We start from the raw sequence: 26,013 nt of genomic DNA, 5'->3' as shown, positions 1-26,013 counted from the left end.
ACTGTGAGTTGTGAATTTTAATTTCTCAGATTATATATTCTCTATAATTGAACCTCATTGTGTTCCATAAAGAATTTTGAGATTTCTTTAGGGCATATTTATGTGTGTTATGACAATTGAGTGTTTTTCAGTTGAATATAAATATCTTCTCCAATTGTATCAAATAGAAAACCATGTCTAATGATGCACTAGACTGGAAGGAAAAGCAATTATAAAAATAACAATTTCTAAATTGCCAGTGAATTTATTCAGTGTGATTTGAAGATGCATCAGAAAAGTAAAAATGTGGGCACCATCATATGTAATGAGTGTAAGCCATGCACGATAGTGCTTGTGAGACTGTAAATTGACAAAGCTGGTAAATGGAGTTTCAAAGTATGATGTATTGATTTTAGTATTAAGTATCATAATAAGATGGTTTCATTTCTAACAATTTATAAACAGCAGTTTGAACAGATGTATATTTATTCTGGTAAGGCTAACTGGATTATTAATTACCAAAGGAATCCTAAGTGAGTTGTAGTCACAGAGCTGGAATTAACTATGTCACAGTTTTTACTTTTAACATAGAGTGTCATAATATCATGAAAGTAGATCATTAGGCCCATCAAGTTTATGTCAACGCTCTGCAGCACAATCCAGTCAGTCCCCTTCCCCTGCTCTATTCCTGGAGCAATGCAAGTTTATTTCCCTTAAGGTTGAACAATTTCCTTTCATACTATTGTTTGTCTCTCCTTTGCTCATCTTCAAAGACTAAGTTCCAGGTCATCACAGGACAACTGTAAAAATATGTTTCCACACACCAGGCTATACACATGTGCAATTACACAGTACCCATATTTGGTGGACCCAATGCATCTCACTTTCAAGGATGTGTTAAGTTGGCTGTCTAGTCTCCAGATGAGCAAAATTTTTGTCTGCTGCGCTCTCTGCAGCATGTGCAAAAACACACCCGCACACGCGCACACACACAAGCACATGGGCAGACACATGCACATACTTTGTCATAACCCTGTACACCTCCATCTGATATACCCATAACCATATTTGTATCAAGCTGAAGAGTCCCTATTTCTCGAATATAATCTTGTAGCTAAAATCTATCAACACTTGAACCATTCTGACAGCTTTCCTTTACACCTTCTCAAAGACCCTTGCATCCTCCTGATAGCATGCTGGCCAGTCTGGATGCAACATTTCCTGGCCTAAATACAGCTTTATAAATGTATGGCATTAGTTCCCTGCTTTTTTTCTTCGTGCCTCTATTTATGAAGTCCAAGAGCCCATATACTTTGCAAACAACTCTCTCAATATGTCTTGCCACCATTAAAGATTTATGGACCCCTCTGTCTTTCACTGAGATCTTCTCATTTCTGCCAGGATTAGTGCCAATTGTCTCGTTATCATACACTTACTTTATTTCTGCTACTGCACCCATCTTCTGCCAAGGCTCAAACTCTATCACAATCAACCTTACAGGCATACTGTTGTGTCACTCACTCTCACCCACTCAATCTCTCACACCAGTAACCCTGCACAGCCTCAGTGCCTCCTACTCACTCAGTCGAGAGACCCACCACTTTTGCACTCAACTGCAGAAACTCGAATAGCTGTGCCACTCTCTTTCATTTTGCTCAATCTGTTCCTTTGTCTAATTCCAGGATGGAAGGGCCCACAGTAGGACCGAAAGAGCCAAGAGACCATGACTGTGCTGAGTGCCAACGGACCATACTTACACTCCTCGATTGCTAGCAGACGAAGCCTTTCACTGACAGCAGCCATCCTGGACTTGACTGAGGACTGCTTTCCTTCAGCTTAGACATGACCATTTGATTGAGGCACATGCAATGCTATGTAGGCTGCTGGCATAGGTATGGTATTGAGATAGAATGGTGCTGAAGAGTAAACTGTCTACCCCCTGATGACTGCTCATTACCATGACATGCTGCCTGGCTTTCTGATTGCACTTAACAGCAAGGCAAGGAATTTCTATGAATCATTAGGTCTGGCAGAGGGGACAAAGTGCAAAAAGTAAAGACAAGGCAAGGATACTGTGAATAACCAGGTAGATAGAAAGTGGATCTGCCCTAACAGAGTATGTGAGCGAGCAGCGAGTTGCAGCCTTGTCCAGTCTGTGAGCTGGCTGCCTGTCCCTATATTGCAATGTTGCAATGACAGGTGCTTGTGCGCTCCAAAGTTTAGAACTAAAGTGCAAAAGCATACTGTAAGTGGATTAGAGGCAAAGATGGTGCAGTGAGACTGATACATGTCAATGGATACTGCTGTCACTGCCCATGTCATCCCTGAGATGTTGGCCCCGAGGATGAAGCAGCAACGTGGAGTCGCCAGATACCTACTTCGACTTTAATGTTGATTATTCTCAGTGTATAGTTTCTATCCATATTATTTGAGGTGAGATTAGGTCATAAAGATGGAGATACTAAGTGAAAGTGACTATTAATAGGCCTCTCACCACTCACAAGAGAGAACCTTGTCTCAGCGTCGAAGACTCGGTTGGAAAATGCGATTTGTCAGTCTCAAAGTCACAAAAGACTTCTCTTGATATCTCACACAACTCTCCCAAATTTTGCACGTGGGCCTGGGAAGATTCTGTCCATGGTGATTTTTATTTCATCATGTTCTCTATCTCCTTTGTCATCCAAACAGTACGAACTTTCGTTCCTCTACCTTCTCCTCTTTTTAAAATTTACCTAACCCTCTATATGAAAACTTCGTCCTTTAAGAGCAGTCATTGTTTCTTTATGGTTTCTGCTTTCAGCCTTTGGTTCCATTTTATTTTGGTTATATCCCCTTTCATCCCATTGAGTTTAGTCCTCTTCCAATTTAGAAGTATTGCTTTAGATTATTCCTTGCTGTTCTAGATTACTAGCCCAAACTTTATGATCTAATGATCAAATATTCCCCTGCACACGCTTGGTCCACTTTATTCCCCAGCACCAAATCCAGCGATGTTCCCTTCCTAGTTGTATCTGTTGCTACTTTTGACAGAAGGAGTGCACTGAAAGTCAAGTCCCACTGCTCCATAAACTGTTTCAAAAGCCTCAATGTCTTGTTTTTTGTCACCAGTATAAATTAGTTTGCTTCATTTTATTGCAGCTATCTAAATCAAGAGACTTGCACCAGATTTTCTTCAGTAAATTCAAAAACAGCTTGTTTATTAGAAACAAACTTATGCTTTCAACATGTGGATAACTGGTTATCAACCGAGGTATTGTACGACATTTAACTATATGCCCCCTTTAATCCTAATACACCATAAGCATTCATCTGCAGAGTGGTTACAACAGGAAAAGTAGGGCAAACCCTTTTGGTCAAGAGACCAAACTAAAAGGATAAAATGAGTTTACTTTCTCACAGTTTCTTTGATTTTCTGCTGAGATCACATTGCTGTTGGTCACAGAGCAGTGGGAGACCCTCAGTTCAGTAACCTGCCATTTAGATATACGTGTCATGATTGAGTTAACAGCTCGGCTTTCAGCATTTATAAGGAGATGATAGATGTCGATTACTGTAGCTTTCTCTAATTCTCAGGAAATACTTAGCTGAGATATTTATTCAATTGGTTTTCATTAAAGGACTTATACAGTTAATGGTAGGGCCCTTGGGAATATTGCCCAACAAAGAGACCTGGGGTACAGGTGCATAGTTCCTTGAAAGTAGAGTCACAGGTAGACAGAGTGTTGATGAAGGGTCTAGGCCCGAAACGTCAGCTTTTGTGCTCCTGAGATGCTGCTTGGCCTGCTGTGTTCATCCAGCCTCACATTTTATTATCTTGGAATCTCCAGCATCTGCAGTTCCCATTATCTCTGAAAAAGTTGTTTGACAGGTTTGCTTTCATTGATCAGAGCATTGAATATAGGAGTTGGGATGTCATGTTGCGGCTGTACAGGACATTGATGAGGTCACTTTTAGAATGCTGTGTTCAATTCTGGTCACCCTGCTATAGGAAAGATATTATTAAACTTGAGGGGCCTTAGAAAAGATTTACAAGGATGTTGCTGGATTTGGAGGGTTTGAGCTATTTGGAGAGGCTGAATAGGCTGGAGCAGTTTACCTAGAGCATTGGAGACTGAAGGGTGATCTTGTTTACAAAATCATGAGGGGCATGGATAGGATGAATTGTCAAGGTCTATTTCCTTGGGTAGGGGAGATCAAGCTAGGGGGCATAGGTTTAAAGTGAAGGGTAAAACTTTAAAAGTAGCCTAAAGAGTAATTTCTTTTTTCACACAGAAGGTGGTGCATGGAGGGAATGAACTGCCAGAGGAGGTGGTGGAGACAGGTACAATTACAACATATAAAAGGCATCTGGATGGATTATAAATAGGAAGGATTTAGCGGAATATATATGAATATATTAGCAAATGGCACTAGATCAATTTAGGATATCTGGTCAACGTGGGCAAGACCAAAGGGCCTGATTACATGCTATATAATTCTATGACTGTAAGGTTTATATTGTTGCAGAAAGAGAGAGAGAGAGAGACATAGCATTGCTTGCTTGCATGCCCATCACAACTGAACAATTCTCAAGACTGTGGCAAAGCAGAAACCAAAAGTCTAGAGGATATTGCTAATGTGACGATGCTGTCACTTTAAAAGATTATTTTGTCCTGGTTTTATTTTTGAAGAGAAGTTGAAAGGCAGACCAGCTGAATTTAAGATGACTTAAGTTAACAACCTGTGAGGCCTTGGGTTTTTTTTTAAAGTTGGAACAATGGAAACAGCCTGGATATGGCCAGCTCTCAGCCTTTCTAGTATCTTTTAGCTTTAAGCAGTTGAAGCCTTTGGGATCTCAAAAGAGTTGGAAGTTTCAGTGAATGATTCCTAGCTGCTATTCTCTCTGAACCTTCTCAGTTTTCCTCCTGGATTGGAGAACAGCATGTAAGGATCCGTGATAACAAGGTGTAGAGCTGGATGAACACAGCAGGCCAAGCAGCATCATTGGAGCAGGAAAGCTGACATTTTGGGCCTAGACCCTTTTTCAGAAAAGGATCAGTGTCTGAATTTACCTTTTTGCCAAGGAGTGTGTTTACAGGATGCTACTATATTGGAGCAATTAATTAGTAAAAATGTGTTGTATCTATAATTCTGTTAAGTATTCCAAGAATTAAGTTATTATAAACCCCTCTTTCTTTTGTTTGTATTTTAGCTATAGTGATTAAATCAATTGTGTTTTGCTTCACACTCAGTAGTTTGACCAGTTGATTACATCTGGAACGTAACACTTTTAAAATAAGAAAAAGTGAAGGTCTCGGCTACCTCATTAAAATATTTTGAGGGTGTCTGGTCTGGGCCATAACAGTAAGCATCTTTCAGTACTTGGTCCCTTTCAAAGTCTGGCATGTTTGTCAAGCAAATTAAGCTCATAAAATAATTCCACTTTGTTCCTGTCTTAAATGTGTGACTCCTTATTCTGAGATTATGTCCTTTGGTCCTAGACTTTCCCACTAAGGGCTTTTTCCTCTGGAGTGTTGGATGCTGAGGGCTAACCTTATAGAGGTTTATGAAATCATGAGGGGCATGGATAGGATGAATAGAGGTCTTGATCCCAGGGTAGGGGAGTCCAAAAACTGGAGGGCATAGATTTAAGGTGAGAGGGGAAAGATTTAAAAAGGGACTTAAGGGGGGGGCAACTTGTTCATGCAGAAGGTGATGCACGTATGGAATGACCTGTCAGAGGAAGTGGTGGTAGCTGGTACAATTACAACATTTATAAGGCATTTGGATGGCTATACAAATAGGAAGGGTTTGGAGGGATATGGGCCAAATAGAACTAGATAAATTTAGGAACAAAACCAAAGTTGCTGGAAAAGGTCAGCAGGTCTGGCAGCATCTGTGGAGGAGAAAACAGAGTTACGTTTCGGGTCTGGTGACCCTTTCTCGGAACTGGTTTTAGCAAATACCTGGTCAAACACTAGGGATGACAGTGAAATTAAAGTCAGCGGGCACGAAGAAAGATTGGAACGGAAATCCTGTCAGAGAGAGGAACAGAACTTCTTCAAGGCGGGCATGCCTAGAAAAAATTTGGCAGTGAGTTAAATACTAAATAAAAACCAAAAGAACTGCGGATGCTGTAAATCAGGAACAAAAACAAAGTTGCTGGAAAAGCTCAGCAGGTCTGGCAGCATCTGTGGAGGAGAAAACAGAGTTAACGTTTCGGGTCCAGAGACTCTTCCTCAGAAACGTTAACTGTTTTCTCCTCCACAGTTGCTGCCAGACCTGCTGAGCTTTTCTAGAAACATTGTTTTTGTTCCTGATTTACAGCATCCACAGCTGTTTTGGTTTTTAGATAAATTTAGGATATCTGGTCAGCATGGCTGAGTTGGGCTGAAGGGACTCATTCTGTGCTATACATCTCTATACCTCTATAACTTTTCCACATCTACCCTGTGAAGCCCCATAAGAATCTTATATGTTTCAATAAGGTTCCCTCTCATGCTTCTAAATTCCAACGAGTACAGGCCCATTCCACTCAATGCCCTTTAGAGAAGGAAACTGCCATCCTTACCTGGTCTGACCTATTTATGAATACTGACCCACAGTAATGTGGTTGACTCTTAATTGCCCCTTGGGCAATTAGGGATGGGCAATAAATGCTGCCTAGCCAGCAACGATGTCATCCAATTAATGAATAAATAAACACTCTCCTCAGGGGTATAGACAGGGTGGATAGCAAAAAGCTTTTTCCCAGAGTGGGGGATTCAGTTACTAGGGGTCATGAGTTCAAAGTGAGAGGAGGAAAGTTTAAGGGAGATATGCGTGGAAAGTTCTTTACACAGAGGGTGGTGGGCGCCTGGAACGCGTTGCCAGCAGAGGTGGTAGACACAGACACGTTAGCGTCTTTTAAGATATATTTGGATAGGTACATGGATCGGCAGGGAGCAAATGGACACAGACCGTTAGAAAATAGATGACAGGTTAGACAGAGGATCTTGATCGGCGCAGGCTTGGAGGGCCGAAGGGCCTGTTCCTGTGCTGTAGGTTTCTTTTCTTTCTTTAGACTGTCCTTCTATACCCGGTATCAGCCTAGCCTAGTAAACCTTCAATGAACTGTTTCTAATGCTAGTAGATAAGGGTCTAAAATTGTTCACAGTATTCTAGCTGTGGTCTAGCTACTGAGTAGAGCCTTGTTTAATTTCAGCAAAATCTCTCTACTTTTAAACTCCATTGTCTTTTGAAATAAAGGCCAACATCAATGTGCCTTTCTTTTTATCTGCTGATCTTGGATGCTAGCTTTCAGTGATTCATGCACAAGAACTCCCAAATCCCTTGGTACTGTATCTTTCTCCATTTAAAAAATATTCAGCTTTCTCATTTCTTCCTGCCAAACTGCATAAAGTCTCATTTGCCCACTTTAAATCCCATCTGCCAATATTTTTCCTACTCACTAAACCCGACTGTATTTTGCTGCAAACTTTTTATGTCATGTTTACCACTTGCCTTCTCACCTATTTTTGTGCTATCTGCAAACATGGTACATTCAATTTCCTCATCCAAGTCATTAATGTTGTAAATAATTGTGGTCCCAACACTGAAGCTTGTAGCACTCCACTCCTATAGGTTGCTACTCTGAAAAATTCCTCTCTTATCCTAACTTTCTTTACTGTTAATTAGCCAATCCTTTATCGATGCAAATATACTGTTTCCAACACCAAGTTCTTGTTAAGTAATCTAATGTGTGGCACTTTATCAATCAACTTCTGAAAATCCAAATATGTTAAATCTGCTACTTCCCCTTTATCTATCCTACTTGTTATTTCCTCAAAGAATTCTAGTAAACTTGTCAGTCATAATTTCACCTTCGTGAAGATATTGTTACTGCTCTTGATTATGTTATATATTTCTATGTATTTACTATAGTACTACTTCCTTCTTTAGTACTATTCAACATGCTCACTCTTTTACCACCTTATTCCTCTTACAATTTTTGTACGCCCAAGCCTGTTTAATTTAAACACTTCTCAACTATACTGGTGAAACGTCACAAGGGGACAATAGATATAATGCTGTTGAAATATAATCCATACCTTTTGCATAGATACCTCCTGGCCCAGGATGCATGATAACAGTGTGGAGCTGGAGGAACATAGCAGGCCAGGCAGCATCAGAGGATCAGGAAAGTTGACATTTCGGTTGGGACTCTTCTTCAGACATTTTTCTGAAGAACGGTCCCAACCTGAAGCACCAACATTCCTGTTCCTCTGATGCTGTCTGGCCTGCTGTGATCCTCCAGCTCCACAGTGTTATCTCTGACTCCAGCATCTGCTGTTCTTACTGTCCCAGAATGCATTGATGTTGTCCATCCTCTTATTTCTATAACACTATATTTTCAAGGGAAATTATGTGGCTTTGTGATTTGACTTTTATACTGTGCAATATAGTAGTTTTTTTTTATTAGACATTTCTTATCACTATAATTAAGAGTATTTTTCTGCAGCATCATTTTTTGTAAGGATTAAATTAGCGCTTATTTTGTTTTTTTTCCCCGGTGGAATTTGCAATATTATTGCAGCAAGTTGATCCTAATCTGAGCTCATTGAGCTATAAGGTTCCACTGTTTAATTTCTAAGGCATTATCAGGACCGACCTTTCCCAAAGTCATGCAGCCTGCATACACCCGCTGATGTAGATATAATTAGTATAATAAACCATCTGTGGGAGTTGAAAGCTCTTTGGCACTTTTGATTTTGTGATACCTGAATTCTCTTAAATTCTGCTTTTTTTTGGTGATCTTTAAACATTTTTAACCTATGAAAACTATTCCTAAAATCCTTTGCAGTACTTTATATCTGTGAAATGCTGGAAATGATCTAATGTACACTGATCTTCTCAAGACTCAAAAACATACATTAAACAATCTGCATTTTCAACGTGTTTCTCCCCTCCATCAGAGTTAGTTAAACAGAATTATGTAAAATAATGGTAAAACCTTCCTTTGTTGCCTATTTGCAAAATGTTATCTCCTGCAGTGTTGCTGTGGTATGCAATAAACAGGAAAATACATACTCTGATAAGTTGCAGACGCAAGGTTGCCTCTGAGATGGTTTAATTAACTATAAACTGACTTCTTTTCTAGGCACAGCCTTTAATGGAATCTTCTTGCTCCGTTTCTGATTAGCATCTTCAAAGTCACTGACAGTTGTCAGCCTTTGAAGCGCTATCAGAAATATTATCCTGTTTTTACTCCTTCATAACCATTGTTTTTAATTATGGCCATTACATGAAGGAAATACTTTTGGTTTAAATGATGCTGTCTTTTCATTGAGTCACACAACTGCAGTTGAATAAATTGATGTAGAATCAAAGCAGTAAGTTTAAAGGGAAAGGTTTGACTGACGTGGACCTTGGACCAGATGGGGCTTTATGATGAAAAGAGTTTAATCCCAGACCAGGAATAGTTTCCATCAGTGGAACAGTACAAAGCAATTCACATATTGCTTGCAAGAAATGATCTTATGCACACTGATCTTCTCAAGACTTGCAAATGTGACATTAGCTAATATTCAGAGAGGTTCTTTCCTTTCATCCACCTTGAGACTTAAGATTTCAGTACAGTATTCGAATAGTAAATGAGAACTGCAACACAGATATGAGATTCAGCTCCTAATTTGTATTCACTATACATGTTACTGCAGAATGTGCAAGCGTAGGCAACTGGTTCACTTAGATACTAACCCAGAAACAGTCCAAACTGCCTTCTTTAAATTTTACCAAATAAATTAATGATAGTTGAACATTTCTAAAATTTTCATAATTAGGCTGTACCACACAGAATTATCTTCTGTAATTAAAATTCTCCCAAAACCACTGCAAAATATTTAATAAAGAGAACAACAGTCGGTAAAGTCAATGTGCCTTTCATGTGCTGCTTCAAAAATGTGGCAAGGGTATTGCTGTTCAATTTATTCTTTTATCCTTAAGAGAAACCAATCTGGAGTCTTTACAATAAGTGAATCTAGACCTGTATATTACCTCAGTGCTACTTGGAACACTGTCATGTTGGCCTCGATTGGCTATGAGAAAAATTAAGATCGCCTCTCATGATAATTAATAACCCATCAATAAATATGATTAAATATTAAAGGTTCCGCTTTATATCAGCTGCTCCCCCACACACATGCACTCAAGCACACTGGGTTTTGATCTTCTCATGTATAGCTAATTGGATTTTTTTTTGATTTGCAAAACTAGCAAGACATAGTGTTTAATAAATAGACTTGTGAGCTGCTTACACTTGCTATCATTCCTTTCACATTTTTAGAATGTGGACTTCTGCATGCTTCAAAATGTGTCAACTGTTTGCATGAACCATTTCACCTCCCAGAAATGTAAATAGGGCATATTTTAATTTTTAACATTCTTGTTTTTTTCTGTATTTGTTTTTTCTCTAGTTTTTATAGGAATAGTAGCTGCTCTATATTGTAGTTTCACAAATCAACTAAATTCTGTACATACTGATGTTCTGGTTCTAAGCACCAACTACAAAACCTCATGCTGAATTATTCACCATCACAGATGCTCATCTTCCAAAGAAATGCTCGGTCTTTCTGGCCTTCAGCTCGATCATTTCAGACAGTCATCTGCAATGGCTTTGGGACAGCTTCATTGACAGCAATATCCTGTACTCCTACTTAGAGGAACTATAGACCACAGCTAATGCTTTTATTACTCCCCCCTCTTGGTCTGGAGAAGAATGTTTTCATACTAAATGATCAAAGAACAAGGAGCCCAGAGAAAATTGTGAAATTTGGAGACGTGTTTATGATTCCATGAAAAGCCAAAGAAATTTTGTGGGAATTTCTGAAGGTCAATCAAGACAATTCATTTGCAGATATGCATGACTTGTAGTTGAAGATCATTTCCAAGAATCTTTTATTTCTAAAGGTTAATTTTATCCTCAAGGTTGCCTCCATTAAGATGATGTCACCATCAACACTGAAATTTGACTTCATGGTCATAACCTCTCTTTAAGTCTTCTAACACTGAGAAACGCAATGGTACCAGTTACATGCAAGTATCTCCCAGGTTTACCTTGAAGTTCCACACCAACCTGATTTCGACATGCATCACTAGACCTTCAGCATTGCTGGTATAGAGACCTGGTGCTCCTAACCTGAAGCCACAAGAAGATATAAGAACTAGAAGCAGATGTAACGTTCAGCGAGCCTGCTTTGCCATCTAATAAGCGATCATTATCCAGAACTCTCCAGAACTTTCCACTCATTCTCATATCCTTTCATTTCAGAGAGACTAAAAATCCCTCTATCATTGACTTAAATATATTTAACGATAGAGCATACACACTAGTCTGGGTTGAGCATTCCAAATATTCACAACATGTTGAGTGAAGAAATGTCATCTCAGTCCTAAATGATAGCTCCTTATCACTTTCTTGTGACACCACAACTAAGGGAAACTTACTCTCAGTTTCTACCCGCTGAGGTCCCTTCAGAATCTTCTTTGTCTCGTTGAGATACTCACTCATTCTTCTGAACTCTGGAGAATATAGACCGTATTTACTCAATGTTCCATCATAGAAGTCCTGATTTGTTTGTGATATATGTAAATGATTTGGAGGAAGGTGTCGGTGGTCTGATCAGCAAGTTTGCAGATGACATTAAGATTGGTGGAGTAGCAGATATTGAAGGGGACTGTCGGAGATTACAGCAGAATATAGATAGAATGGAGAGTTGGGCAGATAAATGACAGATGGAGTTCAATCCGGGCAAATGCGAGGTGATGCATTTTGGAAGATCAAATTCAACGGCGAACTATACAGTAAATGAAAAAGTCCTAGGGAAAATTGATGAACAGACAGATCTGGGTGTTCAGGTCCATTGTTCCCTGAAGGTGACAACGCAGGGTGGTCAAGATGGCATGTGGCATGCTTTCCTTCATTGGACGGGGTATTGAGTACAAGAGTTGGCAGTTGTATAGGACTTTGGTTTGGCCACATTTGGAGTACTGTGTACAGCTCTGGTCGCCTCATTACCAAAAGGATGTGGCTGCTTTGGAGAGGGTGCAGAGGAGGTTCACCAGGATCTTGCCTGGTATGGAGGGTGCTAGCTATGAAGAGAGGTTGAGTAGATTAGGATTATTTTCATTAGAAAGATGGAGATTTGAGGGGGGACCTGATTGAGGTCTGCAAAATCATGAGGGGTATAGACAGGGTGGATATCAAAAAGCTTTTCCCCAGAGTGGGGGACTCAATTATTAGGGGTCATGAGTTCAAAGTGAGAGGAGGAAAGTTTAAGGGAGATATGCGTGGAAAGTTCTTTACACAGAGGGTGGTGGGTGCCTGGAATGCGTTGCCAGCGGAGGTGGTAGATGCAGACACGTTAGCGTCTTTTAAGATATATTTGGACAGGTACATGGATGGGCAGGGAGCAAATGGACACAGACCGTTAGAAAATAGATGACAGGTTAGACAGACGATCTTGATCGGCGCAGGCTTGGAGGGCTGAAGGGCCTGTTCCTGTGCTGTAATTTTCTTTGTTCGTTGTATCCCAGGGACCAGTGTGGTCAACCTTCAGTTGTACCTGCTCCAAGCAAGCATAAGCTTCCTTGAGTATGGAAAATAAAACTGTACATAATATTTCTGATGCGGTTTCACCAAAGCCTTAAAGTCTTGAACAAGAATGCTATATTCTTGCTCTCACGTTCCCTTGTAATAAAGGGCAACATGCAATTCACAGTCCTACTTTATTTCTGTATCTGCGCTTGCTTTGCGTGTATGATTGTGGTCAAGTCCATCCAAATGTTAACATTTAAAAGTCTTGCTAGTAAATATTCTGCAATTCTACTCTCACCACAACCATTGGAGCAACATTAGCACATGCATTACTGTAGTTCAAGAACATAACCCAACACCACCACCACTTCTGAGGCTACTAGAAATGGGCCATGAGTATCAATGTAGCCAATGGAATGCAGATCCCAGACATTTTTTTAATGGTTTCATTAGGTATCATTAACTTCTTAACCATTATGAGCAATTGATTATGTTGATTCAGTTGAAACTTTTTAAACTCAATAAAAAAAATCTTAATTCTCAGTTTTCACTGATTTTTCAACATGGCATGGTTGTTCCGTCATTAGACTGCTTTTATAAAATCAGAACTTCTGTTTTTCCTGTATACCATGAATTAAATATGGGTTTTTGTCACATCACTCTAAAGTCAGTGGTGATCACATGGCATCTAGGTACAGTATCTCTGGGTATAAACTAGTTTATATATAGTTATTACCGTTGGTCAAACAGAGCTCCATCCTTATGGCATTACTGCTTGAACTGTAGCCCTTGGTCACTTACCTAAGTAACCAGTTCTCATGGGTAAGCTTAAACAGCAAGTATCAGCAGGCTGTTCATCTGTAGAGGTATCTCAGCCAAGTACAAACCAGCCTTTGCTGAATCTTCACAGATGTGCAAAGAAGCGTAGAAGATGACAGCAGGAGTCAGCCATTCACCATTTTGAGCCTGCTTTGCCATTCATTCTGATCATCCAACTCAGCTTGTTCATGTTTTTCCACCAAATGCTTTGATCCCCAAGTTCCACACCCAACTCCTACTTGAAATCATATACTGTTTTGGCCGAGACTCCTTTCTGTGATAGCAAATTTCACAGGCTTACTACTCTCTGGGTGAAGAAGTTTCTCCCCATTTCAGCCGTAAATGTGTTTATCCTATATCCTTATAATGTGATCCCTGATTGCGGACACCTCTGCCATTGGGAACAGTTCTTCTGCATCTACCCTGTCTATGCCTGTAGAATTTTAGAAGTTTCTATGACATGCCCCCTCATTCTTCTGAACTCCAGCAAATATAATCCTAATTGATTCAACCTCTCCCCATACAGCAGTTCTGCGATCTCAGGAATCATTCTGTTAAACCTGCTATGCATTCCCTCCTTGGCAAGAACATCAGATAATGAAACCAAACCTTCACACAATATTCCAGGTGTGGTTTCACCAAGGCCATGCATAATTGCAGCAAAACATTTCTGCTCCTGTACTCAAATTCTCTTGCTATGAAGGCCGACATACTAACTGCCTTCTCTACTGCTGGCTGCTCCTACACCAGTCACTGAAAGTAAGCATGTATGTTGATATTTAGGTCTTTTTGCACATTTTCCTCTCTCAATTTATAACTGTTCATGTAATAATCTGCGTTCCTGTTTTTGCTACCAAAATGAATAACCTCACATTTGTCCACATGACACTGGGTCTACCATGCATTTGCCCACTTACTCAGCCTGACCAAATCTCACTGAAGCATATCTGCTTCTCCGGATGCACACCCTCCCACTCAGCTTTGTGTCAGCTCCAAATTTGGAGATATTACATTAGTTCCCTCACCCAAATTATTAGTATACCCTGTGATAGCTGGGATTCTGGCATTGATCCCCAGGGAACTCCATTAGTCCCTGCCTGCCATTCAGAAAAAGACCCATTTATTCCTACATTTGTTCCCTGTTGCCAACCAGTTTTCTACCTATCTCAGTCCCAAACCTCTAACCCCATGTGCTTTGATTTTAACACAAATCTCTTATGAGACTTTATCAAAAGATTTCTGTAAATCCAAATAATCCATATCCACTGGCTCCCCATCATCATCAACACTTCTATTTGGATCCTTGAAGAATTCTGTTGGATTTACCAATCCTGATTTCTCTTCTGTAAATTCATGCTGATTCTGTCCAAGCCCGCTATTGTTTTTCGCGTGCTCAGCTATTAATTATTTTATAGTGGACTGTATCATTTTTCCTACTACAAACGTCAGGCTGACTAATCTATAGTTGCTGGTTTTCTCTCATCCTCCCTCCTGAAATAGTTACATTACCTTTCAATCTGTTCCAGATTTTATAGATTCTTAGAAGATGACCACCAACGAATCAACTATTTCTAGGGCCACTTCCTTCAGTAATCTGGGATGTGGATTATCAGGCTGTGGCAATTTATTGGCCTTCACTTCCATCAATCATCCCAACACCATTTCCCTACTGATACTGGTTTCCTTCAGTTACTCCCTCTTATTAAACCCTGTGGTCTCCAACATTTCTAGTATGTTCCTTATATTCTCCTTTGTGAACACAGAACCAATGTAGAACTGCAGGTGCTGGAAATCTCAAACAAAAATGAAAATTGCTGGAGAACCTCAGCTGCCTCTGTGGAGAGAAAGTATGTTTCAAAGAAAGGTAACTGGACTCAAAACGTTAAATGTGTTTCTCTCTGCACAGATGCTGCTGAGTTTCTCCAGCAATTCCTGTTTTTGTTCTTACAGAAGCCCTTACAGTCAGTTTTTATGTTCCACACAGGCTTACTCCAATTCTCTATTATGCCTTTCTTAATCAATTTCATTTTTAATGAGATTTTGTTGTCAAATGCAATAATTAAAAGAAACTGTTAATGTTTTGCAGACAATTGCAGAGTTGGAGAGCCAGGTTCACCAGCTACGTGAAGAACTTATCCAGGTCAACTCTCAGAGAAAGCAACAGTTAGTTGAGTTGGGACTGCTACGTGAGGAGGAAAAGCAGAGAGCTTTGCATGATCATGAAGTTACCGTCAACAAGCTGAAAGCTGAAATGGAAAGGATGAAGCTGGAGTTTCAGAAGACAAATGCTGCTGAAATGGAACATGCTGTGGAAAGGGTAGGCTGTTTGTCCTTTGTTTATGTTTTCTAAACACAGTGAATGTAATAAATTGGGCAATTTATGAATAAATAAAGCAAATGGTGCACAGAATTAATTTTGAAATAATAAACCCTTCCTACAGTAACATGCATTTATATATTATGCTGGTAACATCTTAATGACCGAAGCAAGAGACTATCTCTAACTTCTTCCGGGAAGCAGTCTGTTGGTTGTACTGTACAATCCCTTTAAGTTTTCTGCATGACAGTACATGCTGGAATTTTAAATAGACTATTTCCTGTACATAGCTCTTTGTCCCATGCAGCGTAGGTTCTAAAAGACTGCGCTGCCAAGCACCTGCAAAACCTGGAGCAGGATATTGGTCTGAAGACATTTCAAAAGATCAGCTATCAAGCATAATTTTATTATACAGACACATGGGCGGAACAGGGGGCCATAGGCTTGGCCAAAGAAGTTAAGAAGTGTTTTAAAGAGAAAGAAGGAGGCGTGGACAGGTGGAAAAGTTTAGGAAAGGAAATTCAGAGGTTATTTTTTATTTTGGATTGTGTAGGTTGTCAGTTTTTCGATACAATGTTGTTACAATGTTATGTTAGTGATTAGAAATAACCTAATGATGCTTCACACAGTTAATGGAATCCAGTTCTGATTTTGGTCAAATGTTTTGGCATAATATGAGAACAGAAAAGCAAGAATTTTATGTGTCCATTTTGAATTATTATTCTTCTTTATCTCCCTTTTCTTAAGGACTGAAAACACGCTACTTATAAGCCTTTGGGTGGGCGTAACATTAAAATTTACTCCAATTGATTATCAGGTCAAAAGGTTGATTCTGATTTAGCTTGTTCTGCAATCATCAAACTTTAAATACTAAGTACTAGCATCATTTAAGACCATATTCTCATATGCCTTCTTTGCCAGCCAAGTAATGTTCAAGGAGAACAGAAATTGTAATTTCTTTTGCAATTTGGAATAGCCAATGATGTTGTTGTTCAGCTGCAGCCTTCTAAATAGTTACAGTTCTGGTTTGAGAAACTTAAGAAGTCAACAGAATTCACTCTAAAATGGCATGTCTACTGCTATTTTTTGTCCAGGAGCTTTAGATTTTAAACCTTCTGATATACTTCAGTTTCTTGCAATACGAGATATCATGTGCATGTATCAAGGATTTATCTTTATTACAGTCGAGTGATTTATCTGACAGAATAAATTATTTCAATGTTGATGGTTTGAAGTTATGTGTCAATAGGCAATGTAAATGTTTTCTCATAAGAAAAGTTCAACTACTTGAAGGTTTTTTAAAGTGAATTTGATTGAAGTGTTACATGGTCTTCTACTTCTGTACAACACTGTGAATATATAAATCAGAGTTGAGGCATCATGTCACTGGCGAAATAAGCATTGTTTAATAAAAACATTGGCAAGTATAACAGTGTGAAAAAAAACACTCCTAAGGCAATTATACCCAATGAATGACCGGAACTGGCCACCATCCTCCAAAAATGTTATTGTGAATCAGCTGCTGAGCAGTGTGTTGTTCTTAGACCATAAGACCGTAAGACATAGGAGTGGAAGTAAGGCCATTCGGCCCATCAAGTCCACTCTGCCATTTAAATCATGGCTGATGGGCATTTCAACACCACTTCCCTGCACTCTCTCCGTAGTCCTTGATTCCTTTTGAGATCAAGAATTTGTCGATCTCTGCCTTGAAGGCATCCAACGTCCCGACCTCCACTGCACTCTGCGGCAATGAATTCCACAAGCCCACCACTCTCTGGCTGAAGAAATGTCGACTCATTTCAGTTTTAAATTACCCTCTCTAATTTTAAGGCTGTGCCCACGGGTCCTAGTCTCCCCGCCTAACGGAAACAACTTCCTAGCGTCCACCCCTTCTAAGCCATACATTATCTTGTACGTTTCTATTAGATCTCCCCTCAACCTTCTAAACTCTAATCTTGTTGTTTTTCAGCCTGTTACAATAGTTTGGGAAACAACACTATCTTATCAGTATTATAAATGAAGAACCTTGTTTCCTACCACCTCATGCTCCAATGTACTCTCCAGTGGTGCAGTTTAAAGTATTGGATACCTTTCACCTCCTGAAGCAAAGTGAACAAAATGCTTTGTTAGACTCGGATAAAAATGGGCTTCTTATGACTTTGCATTGTGTACCATGAAATCTCACCGTTATACACTTTACAGTCAAATTTCTTCAGATATTCTGGTTACACCAACAACCTTACAAGAAAAAATTAATTTTCATTTTTTGATTTATTTCTGTTTTATGTTACATAAAATGATTGTACTAATTTACTACTGTAAGCCTAAACTGGGGTAGCATTCTAACCTGAATGAGAACACTGAGTTCAATTGCCAATATAGGAACTTGAGAATACTAAATACCAGTTTTTTTAATTAATAATACAACAGTATAGTTAGATGTAACTAAAATAAGTTAATGTAACTAAAGTTACAGTAAATCAGGCACGTTAAAACTATAAATTAAGGTCTGGCAAGGCAGCTCAATCAAGCAGAATACCTGTCATATGCCATGTGGGTAGTTGTGGACAGGATGAAAAGGTGAAAAAGTTAAGTTAAAGAAGAAAAAAGTTGTGCTTATGGCAGATGTCAGGTAGTGAATCCAATCGAGAACCGAGGTGAAGACAGAAGAGAGAAAAAACAAGTGGAAGAAGCAAAAGGATATGAAAAAGCACTGGCAGCTAACAAAAAGATAAATCCCAAAGTCTTCTATAATAACATCAAAAGTAAAAGGGAAGCAAAAGGAGAATTAGAGGCAATAGAGACCAAAAGGTGGATTTGCAGTTAGAGGCATGAGGAATGGCTGAGGTGTTAAATGAATGCACTGCATTTGTTTTAACGTATGAAGCCAATGCTGCCCATTGTGACAAAGAAGGAAACTCATCCATTAGAAGGGCGAAAAAATTTATAAGGGGGGAGGCATTGGATAAGCTATCAGTATTTAAATTGTGAAGAAACCAGGGCCAGATATGATATATCCAAGCATCTTGAAGGAAATCACAGTGGAAGTTATGGACAATAATCCTTCAATGTTCCATGGATTTGGGATTGGTGTCAGAGGACAGAAGAATTGTAATTGTTTTCTTAATCATTTATGGAATATAGATATCATTTATTGCTTACCCCTAAAAAAGTGCGACCACTTTGTCTGGAATCATATGTACGCAAACCGGGTTTGAAGGGAAGTTTCCTTCCCTAAAAGATTTTAGTAAACCAGATGGATATTTCTGACAATCCACAATTTTTCATGGCCACCACTAAACTCTTAATTCCAGATTCCAAATTCCATCATCTGTCTCAGTGGGCTTCAAATCCAGGTCCCCAGAACAATACCGGGTTCCTGTTGTTAGAGCCCTCACTAATGCTTCATTATTTTCATTTTATTCTTTTATCAATTTTGTTTGGAACTGTGATCTCAAGATGACTTTTGGACTGTGGGTAACAGCTTGTGTTAAAAGGAACAAATTTTTGCTTATTTGTGGGATCAAGTCTGGAATATGCCAAGCAATAAATCCACTTAAAAGCCAAGCTAAATTCAAAAATTAGGTAAGAAAATAAATTCAAGAGCAAAAATAAGGCTGGCAGGTAGGAAGGGAAATCCCACGTCTTCTTGAAGTAAAAGGGAAGCAAACAGAGAAATACAAGCCAGTTCCTGATGAAAAGCAGACACTTTGTCTCCAAGATAGAGCATTATGTTTAAACAGGTCGCAGAAGTTGGCTATTAAAGAGATCAATACCTGGAATTGATTCCAGCAAGTCTGAAAAGATTCTTGCAGTGTGGAAGAGCAGAGGGATCTTGGGGTTCATGTCCACAGTTCCCTAAAAGCTGCCACCCAGGTTGATAGAGTTCTTAAGAAGGCGTATGGTGTGTTAGCTTTCATTAATAGAGGGATTGAGTTCAAGAGCCGTGAAGTTATTCTCCAGCTATTCAAAACCCTAGTTTGGCCACATCCCAAGTATTATGTTCAGTTCTGGTCGCCTCATTCCAGGGAAGATGTGAAAGTGGTGGAAAAGATGCAGAGGAAATTTACCAGGATGTTGCACGGAATGGATGGAAGGTCTTATGAGGAAAGGTTGAGAGAGCTAGGGCTTTTCTCTTTAGACTGACGAAGGATGAGAGGTGACTTGATCAAGTTGTTCAGAATGATCAGAGGTATAGATGGAGTGGATGGCCAGAGACTTTTTCCTAGGGCAGAGGTAGCTATTACGAAGGGGCATAGTCTTAAAGTGAAAGGAGGTAGATATTGGGGAGATGTCAGAAGTAGGTTCTTTACTCAGAGAGTGGTAGGGGTGTGAAATGCATTGCTGGAGAGGGTAGTGGAGTCGGCCTCATTGGCACATTTAAGCAACTATTAGATAGGCATATTGATGATAGTATAAGGTAGGGGTGGACGTTAGATAGACCTTAGGTTTTGGGTAAAAGTTTGGCACAACATCATGGGCTGAAGGGCCTGTGCTGTTTTATGTTGTCTGTTCTAAGTCTGGAAAAGACCTTACACTCTAGCAGATAGCAAATGTCACATGCTAACCAGGACCTCATGGAGGAAATGAGCAATCAGGCTGTTGATGCTTCAGTCTAATCTCCCATGAGCACCTTTTGGAAGCTCAAAGAATGGAAAACTAAATTTCAGTATTACTTCCATTTGAAAAGGTGGCCTTGATTAACATCATCAGAAAACCAACCAAAAAACAATCACCTATGCCAGTGAAACAACACACTGTGAAAAACACTTATTTAATCTGGCCAGTTTTTTTTATTTATCCCTAAATTGTGTTTGTCTGTCTGTTTGTATTTTGTGTGAATAGGGTTTATAGCATTGACGAATTAGACTGATTTGGTGTTTAATTTTACTCTGCTAAAGTTACTACATTGTTAGTAAATTTGTTTAAAATATAAATCAGTGTCTGGAATTGATTGTAGTCAGATTTGAACTCACAGCTCTCAGAAACCAGCACGCTCACCGTTACACCATGGTAATCAGTACAAAAGGCTGCCGCCACATCACCATTCTCAGTATCTGCCTACGGAACCAGATCATCCCCAATGGACTGCAGTCCACATTCAAGCCTTCCCAATTTGTCCCCAACCGTGACAATGTCTACATTCAGAACATTGAGATCCTTCAGACGCTTTTCTCCCTGTGACTCTTGAAACACACACTCGCAGCAATGTGCCAATATCTCCTGGCACGACAATCAAGCCTACCCCAGCTCAGAGCCTCGCTCTCCCAGACCTGTAGAGAACCGCTCCTGATTTTTATTCTTCGAAGGATCCACAACCTGAACTCCCATTTCTGCTCAGCTTTAGTGGACACAAAAAACCGTAAGTACAGTAAACTTACTGGTGCCTACCACCCAAAATGGGCTTCGTCCACCTCCCAGGACCTTCCCCACAATGCGCCCACTGCCGTTGGCCATGTGGGCACTGTTAGAGCGACCATGGATGATGTCATATCTTCCGCCGCCGGATACACCACTTCCAGGACAGTGAATGCCACCGCCTCCATTTCCGAATCCAACGCCATAGACACTGAGGACACACCTGCTGTCACTGCCTCTGCCGCCTCCTACCCTGCTCCACCCACCACCGATGCTGAAGGTGCTCTGCCCACCGCCGATGCTACTCTACTCACCGCCAACGCCAAAGCAACTCCACCCACAGCCATCGCCAACATCGCTCCGCCCACTGCCTCCACAGCTAGCAGCTCCAGAGGAGAAAACAGCACCCAGCCCTGCCGACTCTTCACCATCCCACCAGACCACCCTCTTACTGAGGATGAACGGTTAGACGTTGAGCACTTCTTCCTCCGCCTCTGCACTTCTTTAACAGTGAGCCTGACCCTCCCCCTACTGACCCCTTCTTCCACCTCCAACGCACCCCCTCCTCCTGGACACCACTCCAGGGCCTCCTATCCTCCCTCGACCTCTTCATCTTCAACTGCCGTCGTGACATCAATTGCCTCAACCTCTCCACCCCCTCACCCACTCCAACCTCTTCCCTGCAGAACGTGCAGCCCTCCGCTCCAAGCCCAACCGCGCCATAAATCCTGCAGACAAGGGAGGCGCAGTTGTAGTATGGCGCACTGACCTCTACATCGCCGAGGCCAAACGCCAACTCTCCGACACCACCTCCGACCACCCCCTTGATCATGACCCCACCCCTGAACAGCAAATCATCATCTCCCAAACCATCCATAACCTAATCACTTCAGGTGACCTCCCACCCACAGCCTCCAACCTGATCGTTCCCCAACCCCGCACTTCCTGCTTCTGTCTCCTTCCACAAACTGCCCTGCTGACTGCTGTGGTCGACCCATTGCCTCCGCATGCTTTTGCCCCAATGAACTTATCTCCACATATCTGGACTCCATTTTCTCTCCCTTAGGTCCAGGAATTCCCTACCTACATTCGTGACACCACCCATGCCCTACACCTCTTCCAGAACTTCCAATTCCCCGTTCCCAACACCTCATCTTTATGATGGACGTCCAGTCCCTATACACCTGCATTCCCCATACAGATAGCCTAAAGGCCCTCCACTTCATCCTGTCCTGCAGGGCCAAACAGTCCCCCTCCACTGACACCCTCATCCACTTAGCCGAACTCGTCCTTATGCTCAACAACTTCTCTTTCAATTCCTCCCACTTCCTACAGACAAAGGGAGCGGCCATGGGTACCTGCATGGGCCCAAGCTATGCCTGCTTCTTTGTAGGTTACATGGAACAATCCCTCTTCCTACCTACACTGGCCCTAAACCCCACCTCTTCCTCCATAACATTGATGACTGTATCAGCGCTGCATCATGCTCCCATAAGGAGCTCGAACAGTTCATCCACTTCACCAACACCTTCCACCCCAGCCTTAAGTTCACCTGGACCTCTCTGTCTCCATCTCCGGCAACCACTTAGAAACCGATATCCATTTCAAGCCCATTGACTCCCACAGTTAACTAGAATACATCCCCTCCCACCCACCTTCCTGCAAAAATGCCATCTCCGATTCCCAATTCCTTCGCATCTGCTCCCAGAATGAGGCATTCCGCTCCTATACATCTCAGATGCACTCATTTTTTAAAAACTGTAACCTCCCCACCTTAGTGGTCGAGAACGCCCTCGACTATGTCACCCGCATTTCCTGCAACTCATCCCTCACACCCCCTCCCTGCAATAAAAAAATACCAAAACACGTACCACCCAACCAACCTCCAGATCCAATGCATCATCCTCCGACACTTCTGCCATCTGCAATCCGACCCCACCACCAAAGACATTTTTCCCTCCCCACCCTTATCTGCCTTTCGGGGGGACCACTCTCTCCGTGACTCCCTTGTCCGCTCCATACTCCCCTCCAGCCCCACCACACCTGCCACTTTTCCCTGCAACCGCAGAAGTGCTACACCTGCCCCTACGCCTCCCCCCTCACCCCCATTCCAGGCCCCAAGAAGATTTTCCACATCAAGCAGATGTTCACCTGCACATCTGCCAATGTGGTAAACTGCATCCACTGTTCCCGTTGTGGCCTCTTCTACATCGGGGAAACCAAGCGGAGGCTTGGGGACCACTTTGCAGAACACCTCCGCTCGGTTCGCAATAAACAACTGCACCTCCCAGTCGCGAGCCATTTCAACTCCCCCTCCCATTCCTCAGACGACATGTCCATCCTGGGCCTCCTGCAGTGCCGCAACATTGCTACCCGAAAGTTGCAGGAACAGCAACTTCATGGGAATCCTTTATTTGGGAACCCTGCAGACCAGTCGTATCATTGAGGACTTCACAAGCTTTAAAATCATACCCCCCCCCGCCGCATCCCAAAACCAGCCCAGTTCGTCCCCACCTCCCCATCCTGTCCTTCTGCCCACCTATCCCCTCCTCCCACCTCGAGCCCACCCCGAGCTCCTACCTACTAACCTCATGCTGCCCCCTTGATCTGTCCATTCTCCCTGGACTGACCTGTTTCCTCCCTGCCTCCCCTTCTACACTCACGTTTACTGACTCCATCCTTGCTCCTTGACCGGCTTGCCCCCTCTCCATCTATCTTCTCCTCTATCCGCCTCCCCCTCTCTACCTATTTATTTCAGAACCCCCTTCCCCTCCCCCATTTCTGAAGAAGGGTCTAGGCCTGAAGCGTCAGCGTTCCTGCTCCTATGATGCTGCTTGGCCTGCTGTGTTCATCCAGCTCTACACCTTGTTATCCCTGGAATTGAGTGCAGAGTCTGGGATTAGTTATTCAAATATTAGAAGCCATCAGGATCACTTTTGAGGGTCTTTGATTGTTTTAATTTTACAGTGGTGTGATTTTTAAAAATGTACTCGTGGGGCTTGGGCGTAGCTGGCCAATATTTATTATCTCTACATAGTTGCTTTTGAGAAGGTAGTGATGAGCTGTCTTCTTGAACAACTACAATACATGTGCTGTAGATAGACCTCCAGTGCCCTCAGGGAGGGATATTCCAGGATTTTGATCTGAGGACACTGAAGGAACAAGTGGGTCATTTCCAAGTCAGGATGGTGAGTGGTTTGGAGGGCAACTTGCAAATGATGGCTTTCCAATGTATCCGCTATCCTTGTCCCTCTAAATGTAGGTGTTTGTGGGTTTGGAAAGTACTGTCTAAGGATCTTTGGTGAATTTCTGCAGTGCATCTTGTAGGTACTACATACTGCTGCCACTAAGCATCGGTGTGGAGGGAGTGGATGTTTACGGTGCCAATCAAGCAGGCTGCTTTGTCCTGGATTGTGTTAAACCTGTTCAGTGATGTTAGAGATGCACCCATTCAGGCAAGAAGGACTATTCCATCACACTTCTAACTTGTGCCTTCTAAGTGGTGCACAGGCTTTGGGGAGTCAGGTGGTGAGTTATTCGCCACATTATTCCTGCACCTTCTGTATTTACATGGCGAGTTCAGCTGAGTTTCTGGTCGATGGTAACCCCCCAGGATGTTGATAGTGATATCTTTGCCTGGCATTTGTGTGGTGCAAATGTTATTTGCCACCTACCAGCCCAAACCTGGATATTGTTCACATCTTGTTACATTTGAACATGGACTGCTTCAGTATCGGAGGAGCTACAAAAGGTGCTGAAGATTGTGCCAACATCAGTAAAAATCACCGCTGCTGACTTAATGATGGAGGGAAGCTAATTCATGAACCATGGAATATGCAAGTAGAAAGGCTGATTTGGTTCAGCGCTACGTCTCCACGTTGTGACACTGGATTTATAGTCTAGCAGTGATATATCTAGGCCTCAGCTGGCACCTTGGGCTCACTTCACACTACAGGTGACTCTACCACACACACACACACACACACACACACACACACACACACACACACACACACACACACACACTGATGGGGTCAATTTATATTTGCAGATACATTTTCAATTTGTTCAAAAAGCACAGAATTTATGGATAGTCGGTCGATATGATATTTTATAAATTCTTACTTTAGAAATAAAACCAGTCTGACTCCAAACTAAAACACAAACAGATTCTAAACAAGGCCTGACACCTAACATGCATTGTCTGACCTAAAATGTCACCTCTTCTTTACAGTGATAAACCCTTTAGTTCTCTCAGGACTGTGACTTGAAAAGAATTCAGAGATTTACATAAACATATGAATCAATTAAAACCTTCTAACTGATTAAAGATTTATCAGCATCTTAGGTTTGTTGAGTACATCCACATCAATGTTGTGAACCTTTGATCGTTTACTTATGAATTCTGTGTGATACTACCTCTCTCACTAACACCTGAACAAGGACTGACACTCCGAAAACTTGTGTTTTCAAATAAACCTGTTTGACTGTAACCTGGTAACCTGTAACCCCGGAACTCCCTACCTACGTCCATGACACCACCCACGCCCTCCACCTCCTCCAGGACTTCCAATTCCCTGGCCCCCAACACCTCATTTTCACCATGGATGTCTAGTCCCTATACACCTGTATTCCTCATGCAGATGGCCTCAAGGCCCTCCGCTTCTCCCTGTCCCGCAGGCCCGACCAATCCCCCTCCACCGACCCCTCATCCGCCTAGCCGAACTCGTCCTCACCCTCAACAACTTCTCTTTTGATTCCTCCCACTTCCTACAGACAAAGGGGGTGGCCATGGGTACCCGCATGGGTCCAAGCTATGCCTGCCTCTTTGTAGGTTACGTGGAACAGTCCCTCTTCTGCACCTACACAGGCCCCAAACCCCACTTCTTCCTCCGTTACATTGATGACTGTATCGGCGCCGCCTCTTGCTCCCCAGAGGAGCTCGAACACTTCATCCACTTCACCAACACCTTCCACCCCAACCTCA

The 26,013-nt window shown here is 41.7% G+C and overlaps 1 protein-coding gene across 3 annotated transcripts in view; it reads left to right on the top strand.

The window, feature by feature from the left end:
- cep112 (centrosomal protein 112) overlaps positions 1 to 26,013 on the top strand; it is a 473,221-nt gene that overhangs the window by 268,658 nt on the left and 178,550 nt on the right. For all 3 annotated transcript variants that reach the window (XM_059653621.1, XM_059653619.1, XM_059653620.1), the window contains one exon: positions 15,438 to 15,668. In XM_059653621.1, coding sequence (XP_059509604.1) covers positions 15,438 to 15,668 — 231 coding nt within the window. The remainder of the gene's footprint in view (positions 1 to 15,437; positions 15,669 to 26,013) is intronic.

This window comes from Stegostoma tigrinum, chromosome 22, assembly GCF_030684315.1.
Source record: "Stegostoma tigrinum isolate sSteTig4 chromosome 22, sSteTig4.hap1, whole genome shotgun sequence".
In the NCBI taxonomy this organism is placed as follows: Eukaryota; Metazoa; Chordata; class Chondrichthyes; order Orectolobiformes; family Stegostomatidae; genus Stegostoma; species Stegostoma tigrinum.
This window is presented reverse-complemented; position numbering and strand designations above follow the sequence as displayed.